Source organism: Myotis daubentonii, chromosome 6 (genome assembly GCF_963259705.1).
Source record: "Myotis daubentonii chromosome 6, mMyoDau2.1, whole genome shotgun sequence".
NCBI lineage: Eukaryota > Metazoa > Chordata > Mammalia > Chiroptera > Vespertilionidae > Myotis > Myotis daubentonii.
Window position 1 is genome coordinate 317,581 of NC_081845.1, and position 13,975 is coordinate 331,555.

A 13,975-nucleotide genomic window follows, 5' to 3' on the forward strand; every position below is an offset into this window, starting at 1 on the left:
TGGCGGCGGTGGCGTTGGGCTCCGCCGCAGGGAGGCGCGGTGCCGGCGAGGCGCGGAGGCGGGCGCGATGGAGAGGCGCGGCCGCGGCGGGAAGGCGCCCGTGACGCCAGCCGCTCAGCCGTCCCCGACGGGGGCGTCCCGGAAGGAGAGGCGGCCCAGCATGTTCGAGAAGGAGGCCGTGAGTGCCGGCGGGGCTCGGGGAGAGCGGCCCGTCCCCCAGGTCTGGGTGTCCTCCCAGCCCCGAGAGCGTTGGTGTTCCGGACAGAGACACACAGTTCTAGGGTTTCCACCTTCATTGTGGAAGGGATTACAGACGCCCCTCCTCCCCCTGGGCCCCTCAGCCCGCCCCGCCTTCCCCACCGCTTCCCGAGTCCACTGCGGTGCCAAGTGCGAACAAGGGCTCCGGTGAATCCCTTCCCACCGCCTTCCCTCAGCTGCCGCGGACGGTTCCGGTTCCGTGCTGCCCGGAGCGTGTCCTGCGAGCCAGAGGCGGTGTGTCGGCCGCAACGTGAGCGCGCCGTGCTTTCAAAAAGGAGAAGAGCTGCCGGACCCAGCAGAACAAGTGGGCGGTTTTGGTTTTAAAAACAGCGGCAGACTCGGTGTCTGAAGAACATACCGGAGCAAAGACGTGCAGGTGGAGATAGCAGGCCCGTTCAGTCACCGTCTGAATGGAGGGGAAGTGTTCAGTTTTCCCGCGACTTCACGCCAGGGCTCCGTGTGACCGGAGTGTGGAAACCAGTATGGCAATCGGGACGCCCCTCCCTTTGACACTTGAGCAGAGAAGTGTTCCCCCGGACACCAAGCTGCCGGGACGGGGCCGAGGCTGGAAACGGTTGAGCCCACTTGTCTTTTCCTGGCTCCTTTTCACACCTACTTTGTAGGCGTCAGGATCGAATAAGGGAGAGAGAACCTGCCAAACCTGATTTTGAAATCCTCATCTGTTTCAAACAGAAAGACAGTCCTCAAAAAGAAAGTCACGGTAACGGTTCAAGTGCAGTGGCAGCTCTCTGGTGTCCACGTTTTGCAGAGGAAAGGGAAACTGAAGGAAGAATAATGGGCCAAGTTCACCCAACGAAGGAGAAAGCGGAGCTAGGCCAGACACCTTGCCTTGTGCTTGACGTTTCCTGCTCCCAGAAGCTCTGCTGCATTGCCTGGCAGTGAGTCCGAATAGCGGGTCCCCTGCTGGTAGTAAAGATTCTGTGTTCGGAGGCAGACAAAGGCGCCTTTTATACATTCACTGCCTGCTAAATACCGGGATTGGTCTTGAGAAATGCCTGAATGCAAAACGAGGAGGTGCACAGTACACGGGGTGTACGGGCCCAAATCTGGAAATAGGGGACATGGACATGGACCAAGGCAGTTCTTAGTTATTTGATGTAGGTGTGATTGATCATAGCTGTCTTTAAAATCTAGCTTCTAGAGGTAAGAAATTTGAATAGATGCATAATTGGGAAGAGACTAAGAGAGGATTTCAGAAATGCTCACAAAATCTACCTGAAGACAATGAGTATATCAACGAGTCATTTATAACTTGTAGGTAGATGATAATTCCTATGCTCTAAGCATAGGAAATATTAGAACTACAATTTAATCAACGTAAACTTTTTTTAATCTGTTCTGAATCCATTTCTCCCCCCCTTGTATAGCACCTCAATTTTTATTTGTAGAATTAACTAATCCCCCACTGGATAGAGTCTTGGTGTTACTGTCAGTCACTTTCCTTAATGTTAAGGTGAGCCCAAAACTAGGTTAAATAGATAACTATTCCTGGAATACTTCAGGAAAGTGGTTGAGATTAATTCAAAATGAGGATGGCATAGCGAAGTGCCTCATGTGTTTGTCTCTGAAAGAATAAAGTTAAACTTCAAGCCTAGAGGTTAGCAAACACAACCTGTGGGTCAAATTTTGCCGACAGCTTGTTTCAGTACAGCCTATAAGCTAAGAATGTTGTTTGTATTTTTATAGTTATTTTAAAAGGATGGAGGAAATAATACCTGTACTTATATCATTAGATGATCAAGACAGAGTATCAATAAGGACATAGCCTTAAATGATATGTTAGATGGACTTAACAGATATATCCAGAGCATTCCAACCAAAAATCAGGAGGAAAATTGACAAAGACCATATTTAGCCCACAATGCCTAAAATATTTAAAAAAAAAACAGGAGAAGTTTATCAACCCTTGCCCAAGCCAGACTAATCAGGGGGGAAAAAAATAAAGACAAATTATTAATATGAGGAATGGAAAGGGGAAGTCACTACAGACCCAGTAAATATTAGGAGGATCAGAAGGAAATATTAGAAATAACTATGGGCATACATTTATGAACTTGGATGAAATGTACAAATTACTTGAAAGACCCTATGAGCTGGATTGTGTGCCCCTAGTTTTGTCTGTTGAAACCTAACCTGCAGTACCTCACAAAGTGAGTGTATGTGCATGTGGAGACAGGGTCTTCAGTGAGGTAAATAGGTTAAAATGAGTCTGTTAGGGTTGTGCCCTAATCTCTTCTGCCTTGTGTCCTTATAAGAAGAACATATTAGGACACAGAGACACCAGGGCCAGCATGCACAGCAGGATGGTTTTTATATAAAGAGACAGCAAGAGGGAGGGTATCCATCGGCAAGAGATGGGTGTCAGGAGAAACCAACCCTGTTAGCATCTTGATCTTAGATTTCCAACATTCATAATTTGGTCAAATTTGTTTAAGGCACCTGGTCTATGGTATTTTGTTCCAACAGCTTTAGCAAACTAATAAATAGACACAAACTACCATAGATACCCTGAATAGCTCCTATATCTATTAAAGGAAATGAATCTATAGATTAAAACGGTCCCATAAAGAAAACTTCAGGACTTGATGGCTTTTCTAGTGAGTTTCTATCAAATGTGTTCTGGGAAATTGAAAAGGAGGAAATTCTTAACTCTATGAGGCCAATATTACCCTGCTATTAAATATGGAGTAATAAGAATAAAATGGACCAGTATTCATGAGCATGGAAGCAAAAATTCTTAACAAAATTATAGCAAATTAAATCCAACAACATATAAAAAGAATAAAATGTAGGTGCTATCCAAGATAGGAGGACTTAAATATATAAACCAAATATTAGCAGACCTAAAGAGGGGAACAGTCAGCAATACAAAAGCAAGGGATTTTAATACCTGTGGTTACATCAATGGATAGATCAGACAGAATATCAATAAGGAAACAGCCTTAAATGACATGTTAGATTAGATGGACTTAACAGATATATCCAGAGCATTCCATCCAAAAGTCAGCAGAATACACATTCCCCTCAAAAGCACCTGGGATAATCTCCAGGATAAGTCATATGTTAAGTTATAAAACAAGTCTTAATAAATTTTAATAAAATTTAAATCATATAAAGCACCTTTCATAACAGTGTTATGAAACTAGAAATAAATTACAAGAAGAAAACAAAAATCCATAAATATGTGGAGATTAAACAACATGCTACTGAATAACAAGTGGGTGAGTGAAGAAATTAAGAGAGAAATAAAAAAAAATGCCTTGATAGAAATGAAAATGGAAATACAACACACCCAGATCTGTGAGGTCAGCAGAAGCAGTGTAAGAGGGAAGTTCATAATGATAAATGCCCACCTCGAAACAAGAATAATTTCAATTTAACTTTACAACACAAAAACCTAGAAAAAAAAGTGAAGCCCAATGTTATTAGAAGGAAGAAAATAACAAAGATCTGAGAGGAAATAAATGAAAGAGAGACTAAAAAGACAAGAGAAAAGGTCAATGAAACTAAGAGCTAGTTGAAGATAATCAGGATTAATATTTACCTAGACTCACGAAGAAAAAAAAAGGGGGGGGCAAACAGAATCAGAAATGAAAAAGGAGACATTACAACTGATAACACAGAAATATAAAGAATCATAAAAGATTACTATGGATGGTTATACACCAACAACTTAGATAATCTAGAAGAAATATATAAATTCTTAGAAGCATACAGCTTTCTAAGACTGAATCATGAAAAAATAACCTGAAAAGACCAACTTCTAGTAAAGAAATTGAACAGTAATAAAAAAAAAACTCCCAACAAACAAGTTCAGTGCAAGATGGCTTCACAGGTGAATTCTACCAAACATTTATAGAAGAATCAATAGCTATCCTTCTCGAACTTTTCCAAGAAATAAAAGAGGAACACTTACCAACTCATTTTACGAGGCCAATATTACTCTGATGCCAACATTACCCATACAAAGACACCACAAGAAAAAATTACAAGCTAATATTCCCAATGAATGCAGATGCAAAAATTATCAAAAAATATTAGCACATTGAATTCTGCAATACATTAAAAAGATCTTACATCATGATCAAGAGGGGTTTATTGCAAGAATGCAAGAATTGTTCAGCATCCCCAAGTCAATCAATTGGATACACCACTTTAACAAAATGAAGAATACGAGTAAAAATCATGAGTATCTCAGTAGATGCAGAAAGAGCCTTTTACATAAAATCAACATACAATTATGATAAAAACAAAGTATGTATAAAGGAAACATACCTTAACATAATAAAGGCCATATATGACAAGGCTGTTGCTAACATCATACTTAATGGTGGAAAGCTGAAAACTTCCTCAAAAATTGGGAGCAAGACAGGGATGCACACTCTCACCACTTTAATATAGCACTGCAAGCCTTATTGAGATCAATCGGGCAAGAAGATGAAATAAATGGCTACATTTATTTGGAAAAATTGGACTCCAAAGCAAAGGCAACAAAAGCAAAAATAAAGGAGACTCCATCAGACTGAAAAGCTTACGCATAGTCAAAGTGGAAAGGCAACTGAATGAATGGGAGAAATAATTTGCAAAGCTTATCTATGCAAATAAAAGGGTAATATGCTAATTAGATGGATAGAATGGGCGTCTTCTGGACGCGGCCCCTCATCCAGGCCAGCCCAGGCTGGCCCCACCCCCCAGTGGGGACCCCCACCCTGATTGGGGACATGGCTGGCCTGCAAACCACCTGCGACCCCATGCCCAGGCCACCCCTGCCCCCAGCGGGGACTCCCCATCCCGATCCAGGGCCCCCTTCAGGGCAGGCCAGCCGGCCTCCACCCATGCACCAGGCCTCTATCCTATATACTAAAAGGGTAATATGCAAATTGACCCTAATGGGAACGACCACTGGGCCAGTCACTATGAGGCACACTGACCACCTCTTGGTCCCTTTCCCCAATCGGCAGGCTCTGATCACCTGATGGCCTCCAGCAGTGGGGGCGGGGCTGGTGAGCGGGCAGGAACAGCCGACCTCTCGGTCCCTTCCCCCGGTCGTCAGGCACCCATCACCTGATGGAGAACAGGGAACCAGGGGTGAGTGGTAGGGGGCAGGGCCAGCTGCGGGCAGCTGGGGAAGATGGCCCTGATAGCAGGCCAGGCCTAGGGACCATACCCATGCACCGGGCCTCTAGTCTATATATATAAAAGCCTAAGCAACTAGCCAACTGGCTGGTAGCTATGACGCACACTGACCACCAGGTGGCAGATGCTCAACAAGATAGAGGCCTGGTGCATGGGTGGGGGCCGGCTGGTTTGCCCTGAAGGGTGTCCCGGATCAGAGTGGGGGTCCTGCTGGGGTGCCTGGCCAGCCTAGGTGAGGGGCTGTGGGCCGTTTTCAGGCTGGCCAAGCCCCCCAGTGGGGACCCTCACCCCATGAGGGTGTGGGCAGCCTGGGTGAGAGGCTGAGGGCTGTTTGCAGGCTGGCCACAGCCCCTTCAGGGTGGGGATCCCCGCTGGGGTTCTCAGCAATGCCACGGAGGTGGGAGAGGCTCTCATTACCACCGCTGCACTTGCCAGCCATGAGCCCAGCTAAGGGCTTCTGGCTGAGCACTGCTCCCCCAGTGGTAGCGCACTGATCACCAGGGGCAGCTCCTGCATTGAGTGTCTGCCCCCTGGTGGTCAGTGCGCATCATAGCAACCAGTTGTTCCACTGTTCGGTCAATTTGCATATTAGCCTTTTATTATATAGGATGAATGGGTTACCAATGAGATCAAGAAAGAAATAAAAAATTTCATGGAAACAAATGCAAATGAACACACAACAACCCCAAATATCTGGGACACAGCAAAAACAGTCTTGAGAGGGAAGTTCATAGCACTACAGGCATACCTCAAGAAAAACAAGAAAAATCAGCAATAAACTATTTAACCTTACAACTTAAAGAACTAGAAAGAGAACAACAAGAAAAGCCCAGAGTAAGTAGAAGGAAAGAAATAATAAAGATTAGAGCAGAAACAAGTAACATACAAAAAACAATAAAAAAAAAATCAATGAAACCAAAAGCTGGTTCTTTGAAAGGATAAACAAAATTGATAAACAGTTAGCCAGACTCATCAAGAAACAAAAGAGAGGACCCAAATAAAATCAGAAACAGAAGTGGAGAAGTAACCACTGACACTACAGAAATACAAAGGATTGTAAGGAAATACTATGAACAACTATATGCCAACAAGCTAGACAATGTGGATGAAATGGACAAATTCCTAGAAAAGTATAGTCTCCCAAAACTGAATCAGGAGGAATTAGAAAACCTGTATATGTTTTAATAATAACTGATGAAATAGTAGCAGTAATAATAATAATAATAAAAACTCCCAGCAAACAAAAGCTCAGGTCTGTATGGCTTCACAGGGGAGTTTTACCAAACAGTCAAAGAACTAACACCTATACTCCTCAAACTATTTCAAAAAATCCAAGAGGAAGGAACACTTCCATACTCTTTTTGTGAGGTCAACATAATCCTAATTCCAAAACCAGATAAAGACACTACAAATAGAATTGCAGGCCAATATACCTGATGAACATAGATGCTAAAATCCTCAATAAAATATTAGCAAATCGCATCCAGCAATATATTAAAAAGATCACACATCATGACCAAGTAGGATTTATTCCAGGGACGCAAGGCTGGTATAATATTCACAAACCAATAAACGTGATACATCACATAAAGAAATTGAAAGACAAAAATCACATGATCATACCAATAGATGCACTAACTGATGAACAGAGTGGATCCAGAGACATGGAAGCATGGAACAGTGCAGAATCTCAGAGGGAAGGTGGGGGAGGGTGGGTGGGTAGGAGGTAATCAAAGACCTTGTATGCATATGAAGGGGAGGGGGTAATTGGGGGGGGAAAGGGGGCATGTAATACTTTCAGCAATAAAGAATTATAAATAAGTCCTATCCTCATATATAATAAAAGCCTAATCTGCAGATTGTCCCCTTGGGTGGTCATTCAACCAAGAGTTCGACTGCCTGCTATGACGAGCACCGACCACCAGGGGGCAGCGCGGAATATGGTGGGCATTGGTGATGCAGCGCTGGCAGCGGGCAGCAGTGGAGGCACTGCTGGCCCCAATGGGCCCTGATGAGAGCAGGACTGTGGCGAGATGGAGCAGGGTCTGTGAGGTTGGGGGCGTGAGCTGGGGCCCGATCTCTGCAGGCCACCCCAGGGACCCCACCCTTGCACAGATTCGTGCACTGGGCCTCTAGTAAATAAGTAAGTAAATCAATACCTCTCCCCACCTCTTTCTTTCAGTATACACAGATTGTGCAAGAAAGGCTGAAAGAATCGTCTCATGATGTTCTGTATATAGAGCCTCCATTTGATGATTCCATTGCTGAGATAAGTAAAGAATGGAAGAGCTCTATGGCAAAATTTAGGTTTGCTAATACATATAGAATGGAGCCACTCAGAAAATTCCAAGCTCATTCAGTAGAAGCTAAAGTCCAGCAGATATTAACGGTAGGTTGATAAATGTGTATGATATAATATCTAAGCCAGGGGTCCTCAAACTTTTTTTTTTTTAAGATAGATTTTATTGATTTTTTTTTACAGAGAGGAAGGGAGAGGGATAGAGAGTTAGAAACATCAATGAGAGAGAAACATTGATCAGCTGCCTCCTGCACACCCCCTACTGGGGACGTGCCTGCAACCAAGGCACATGCCCTTGACCAGAATCGAACCTGGGACCCTTGAGTCCGCAGGCTGACGCTCTATCCACTGAGCCAAACCAGTTAGGGCCCTCAAACTTTTTAAACAGGGGGGCCAGTTTACTGTCCCTCAGACCATTGGAGGGCAGGACTATAGTTTTAAAAAAAACTGAACAAATTCCTATGCACACTGCACATATCTTATTTTGAAATAAAAAACCAAAACGGGAACAAATACAATATTTGTATTTGCATGTGGCCTGCGGGCTGTAGTTTGAGGACCCCTGATCTAAGCTTTCGGGATTTGGTAAACTATATTCAGATTTATGGCAGTATAATTACCCTGATTGGTTTTTTTTATAGCACTTAGCTCTGAAAATACGAAAGTACTTTGGGTTTGTAGTCAATAATCTTCACATTGATGCTGTGAGTTAGATTAAAGGGAACATGCTTCTATTTCATTTAGCTCTTAATTATCCATAAACTGTCCCTCTGGTTCCATGTTTCGCCCATAATTGGAGGAATGAGTGAAAAAGAACACATTGGGTGTGTGTATTTGTGTGAAACATTGGTTCCTGACTATGCTAAAACATCTTTTAAGTATAGACCATCTCCAGCTTAGGCATCTTACTGGAATATAAAGTTCATTAAAAACAGTTGTTTGAAACTCAAACACATGATCCCAGGCTCATTCAAAAAAGCTTCTCAATTTTACAAAACTAACCCTATAATACTAATATTACTACCGGTATTAATTTTACTAGTTTTGGTGTCTGAAGGCTACATTGTTCAGATGGGAGGAATTCCCTTCACCATCTTTTCTTGCTAAAGGACCAAATTACAACACTTTTTATTATAGGAAACTCACTTGAGGCACCACCTTTTCTGAATCCCTTTTTCATCTTTGGTCTCTAGTTCCGGGCACCGGGCACCAGGAGTTTCCTGATAAGCAGATGCCTTTGTGGTCTTCAGCCCACCCTCACCCCACTCCTTGCTTTAACATTACCTCCCCCGCCAATTTACAAAATGCATTCCTTCAGTAACAACTGATGTGAGCTGCCTATTTGGAGCAAAGCATAGGTTTAATTTGGTTTGTAGAAATGATTAGTAACTTTAATTTTTAAATGAATTAGCTTTTATTAATAAAGAATAGTTAGGTGACTGTCCAATTTCTCTTCACTGTATAGATACATTTCTAAACGGAACTAATAATTATCAGATGATATTTGATGAAGATATAATGGCTCATGGCTTCAGGAAATAAAGCAATTCAACTCAATTTTACTACAATAAAATAACTATTGATTACCTTCTTTACTGATCTAAACACTAATAGCAAGCATTTGTGATGTGAGAGTATACATTGTGGTGTCTCTCACTCAGTTCTACCACATAGACCGAGTTCACATTTATTGAATATAGTAGGATTTCAAATCATATTTAATTTGATAATTTATAGAGTTTCATTGGGCTTGATGGGGCCTAGAACAGCTTATTGGGGATGTCGGTGAATGGCTGGGGTCATGAAGAGGTCAGGGATTTCCCTGGAGTTCAGGGAACACTGAATGTAGTTCTAGACACAGAAATAGTATATATTGATGGAGCTTGTGGGTATTTTTCTATTGGGAGTGCTTATTTATTTAGAAGAGAGCCCTTAGGTAGAGAAAACCTGGGATATGTTAGGCAGGTTCAGAAAAGGGAGTGGTGGTTGCTAAGTGTCCAAAAGGTACAGCCACAGCCAAGTACCTGAGGGAAATCAATGCTTCTAAACCCCATTTTAGACCCAGAGCATTCTAGAAGGGAACCAAAACAAACAAAAAGAGCTAGTTCTTTGGTTTTACTAGTGCATGCCTGTGTGTTTAGCTAGGAGTCCATTTGTTGTCACTCAGAACCCAGAACATCGGTTAATGTATCTTTGGTCCCAGCCAGCCAGTCAGAGGCATATGCTGTCTGCTCCCGAGGTGGTCCAGGCCTGCTTGCGGCTGGGAGGGAAGGGTAGGGCTTCAGGGCCCACACCCGCCCCGCCCCCACCGCTGGATGCTAATTCACTAACAAGCAGGGTGAGAAACCGGACTTCCTTGGCCACGGGAAAGAATCCACCGAGCGGGAAGCATAGGGAGAGGTTGGGAAGAAGTGGGCTTTCACCAGAGGAGATGAGGAAGAGGGAGACAGGAAAGGCCCGTGCAGCTCCGGACCAGGTCGCCCTGCTGCAGGGAATCCCAAGTCTGAGCTTCCGCAAGGATGTGCACTGTAAGAAGTTGGTTTCCCTACCAAAGAATTCCCAGAAGCTTTCCTTCAAACCCCTCCCCGCCTCCCCCCCCCCCCCCCCCCCCCCCCCCCCCCCGTCTCCCCAATTGTCTGCTAACAGTAATCTAACACAGGGAAACCTTCAACTCAGCCAAGAGTAATGGAACAGAATCAAAAAACCAAAATAAGTTTTCTTCAAAATTGTGATTGAAATAAATTGGTAAGCATGACATGTAGTTAATATTTGGTTTAAAAGTTATATGTATTATTTAGACATGTTTTTTACTTGAATTTTTATTTAGAAAATATTTAGTTTGAAAATTAAGGTATACTTTTTAATTTTTTAAAGGAAACTCTTAAAGATGTCAAATATGATGATAAACTCTTCTCTCACTTGTCGCTTGAATTAGCAGACATCATATTGTCAGCAGTCAAAGACTTTGGGTACCACCGTTATAAATTGATTATAAAGGTATTATTTATTCAAAAGACTGGCCAGGCAATAAATGTAAGTACCCCTTTATCAGTTAGAACTACGAGGTCCATCCTCCGTAGTGACTGGGTGTCTCTCACTCAGCCCTGTGATGGCTCCAGGGCATGTCAGGCCCGGGGTGCCTGGGAATGAAAGAATAATTGTGTTAAATTTATGTTCTTTCACTGCAATTATTTGAAAAGTACTTAGAAATGATAATTTCTATTGATAACCTATTAAATTATATAGATAGCCTGTTTCTTAATCATCCTATTTTGACAATTAATGTCATTTACTAACCAGTAAATTTATTTTAGGCATTAATGGGTGTTAGATACTGAAGAAATTAGAGAATTATAAGTAATGACTGATTCTTGACTACTTTTTACTCTAGTCAAGAAAATAAAGCAGCACAGCTTAGAGTTTGAGGAAAAAAAATAATGCAGATAGTGTAACAGCCTAGGTGTGGGAGTCGGATTGGGTTGGATATGAATCCTGGCAGAAACACTGATGATAATAAACTATGATGATAGTTTTTTATGGTCGTTTTTTTTACCTATAAAATCAGGATAATAAAGTCTAATTGCTGGAGTAATTGTGAGGACTAAGTGAGACTAACTGCATTCAAGTCCTTAATATTTTCTCCAGCACAGAGTCCTCAATAAACAGCAAGATTATCATTATTTACAAACTAGAGGCCAGGTGCACGGATTCGTGCACTGGTGGGCTCCCTCAGCCTGGCCTGCACCCTCTCGCAGTCTGGGACCCCTCAGGGGATTTCGAATAGCTGGTTTCTGCCCAATCCCCACAGGCCTGATCCAAACAGGAGGGAGCCTAATCCTGTGCATTGCGCATCTGTCCCCTGGAGGTCAGTGTGCCTCATAGCAACTGGTGGACCAGTCGTTTGGTTGCTCAGTCGTTCGTTTGCTTAGACTTTGATATATATAGATAAAAATGCAACCCCACTAGGCCAGTGGTTCTCAACCTTCTGGCCCTTTAAAGACAGTTCCTCATGTTGTGTGTGACCCAGCCATAAAATTACTTTCGTTGCTACTTCATAACTGTCATGTTGCTACTGTTATGAATCGTCATGTAAATATCTGATATGCAGGATGGTCTTCGGCGACCCCTGTGAAAGGGTTGTTCGACCGCCAGAGGGGTCGCGACCCACAGGTTGAGAACCGCGGTAGATGGTCATCAGTGCTCAGTGAAGAAAATTAAGGTGGGAGGTGTGCTAAAGTGACAGTGACTCAGTGGGATTGTCTGGAGACAGGGAAGGCCCCTGGGGATGTCTTAATGACAGGAAGAAGCCAGCTATGCCAAAGGTCAGGGAGAACTGCCAGCAGAGAAAACGTGGCGAGCAGAGAGGCGCAGGCAGGCCGAACTCAGCGTGCTTCCGGAATCCTCTGTGGCTGTGGGATGTTCAGGGAGCGTCTCCTCACAACGTTCCTAGAAGGCGAGAGCAAAAGACCTCTTAAGGCCTGGCTTGGAAGTTGCACAATGTCACAGTCTTTGCTCAAAGCAAGTCCCCCTGACAGCTGATACACAAGGGGAAATAGACTCACCTCTTGATGGGAGAAGCCAGGAAGGACCTGTGGCCATTTTAGAGGCACTGCAGAAAATTAGGCTGCATCAGACCACACGTGGCTTTGTAAGCAAAGCACCCGAGTTAGCATTTCTCCCACAGCCACGTGTGTAATCAGTGCCATTTCTTCATGTTGAGACAAGGTCCTAACAAATTTTCAGTTGGAAATCTCTTAAGGGCGGGAAGGTTAATTCCTCAGGATGGATTACAGCACAGCAGACTGAGCTACTAGAGCAGCGGTTCTCCACCTTCCCAACGCCGCAGCCCTTTAATACAGCTCCTCATGCTGTGGCGACCCCCAACCATAACATTATTTTCGTTGCTACTTCATAACTGTAACTTTGTTACTGTAAACAATATGTAATTATATATGTGTTTTCCGATGGTCTTAGGCGACCCCTGTGAAAGGGTCGTTTGACCCCCAAAGGGGTCGCGACCCACAGGTTGAGAACCGCTGTACTATGCCCAAACCACAGAGGGCCTCCTGGTCCTTCCGGACATCCTGCTGGGACGGGTGTCTGCTTCAGACGACAGCTGTGGTGAGAGAAGCGGGGCCCGGGAGGCTTCACTGTCAGTCTCCCCAGGAAAGGGACAGAGTGTGTGTTAAATGTGTAACTCTCTAGCAAACCGACATGTCTTTAAAGAAATCGAGCTTGTGTAGGTTTTAAAATTACTTAACATGTTCAATCTAAAGTTAATTTTTTAAAATGTCTCCAGGTTGCCAGCCGATGGATCTGGGATGTTGCATGGGACAGCTGGGTTGCAGCTAAACATGAAACAGAAACTTACGTGGCATTGGCCTTGGTATATGCTCTTTACTGTGAATAACTTGTCACATGTCCTGAACAATGTTTACCTCTCAACTCCTCACATACATGAAGTTTATAGATTTGTAAACCTCAGTAGTATTGATTAGCCATATTTTTACCTCCAATTGGAGCATTTAATTGCATTAACAACAAACAAGTAAAAGCTGGATTTTTCTTAACTTCATACTTGTACTTACCATATTTATTAACACTATTACCTCAAAATATAAAATATAGGAACATATGAATGCTTACAGTAGATTATAATATGGGAATATTATCATTCTTCTTAGATTTAAGAAAATTATCATTGACTATAGGAAATTGTGACACAACCTTGTAAAGTATCAAATTAAGAAAATGTTAAGGTAAATTTTGGAAACCTTCTAAAGGCAGATGTATTTTGAATGGTATTTTAATGCACTATATGCGTTCTTTTGAAGGGAATTACCAAGTTTTAAAGAAAAATGTTGATAAATTTCATACTTCCCTAACGAATGACTCCTTCTCCAATCAGAATGCTTACAAATGTGTGGTCTTTCTCTCTGTTAGTCAGGAGAGGCAGAGCTGGCCAGGAATAGGGTATTTGAGTTGACTGCCTTGTAGCTATAATTGTATGTAATTGGGTTATGCTCTTTTTAGATGCCAGAACCAAAAACCTAATACAACTGTGTTTTTAAAAAATACGTTTTTATTGTTTTTTTGTTTTTTGCTTTTTTTAGAGAGAGCGGAGGGGAGAGGGCTAAAGAGATAGAAACATCGATGAGACAGAAACATCATCGATCACCTGCATGCCTCCTACTGGGGATGGAGCCTGCAACCCTGGGCATGTTCCCTGACTGGGATTCAAACCAGTGACCGCCTGATTCC

At 43.0% G+C, this 13,975-nt stretch overlaps 1 protein-coding gene across 5 annotated transcripts in view; it reads left to right on the forward strand.

Annotated features, from left to right (window-relative positions):
- The first annotated feature begins 44 nt into the window (after positions 1-44).
- Positions 45-13,975, forward strand: part of DYNLT2 (dynein light chain Tctex-type 2) — a 16,086-nt gene continuing 2,155 nt past the window's right edge. The window contains exons 1-4 of one of the 5 annotated variants that reach the window (XM_059699808.1): positions 45-178; positions 7,598-7,804; positions 10,589-10,747; positions 13,014-13,100. In XM_059699808.1, coding sequence (XP_059555791.1) covers positions 68-178; positions 7,598-7,804; positions 10,589-10,747; positions 13,014-13,100 — 564 coding nt within the window. In that variant the 5' untranslated portion in view covers positions 45-67. Of the gene's footprint in view, positions 179-7,597; positions 7,805-10,588; positions 10,748-13,013; positions 13,763-13,975 lie in introns of those variants that run through there. The other 4 variants (XM_059699809.1, XM_059699810.1, XM_059699811.1 and 1 more) reach the window with 4 other exon arrangements.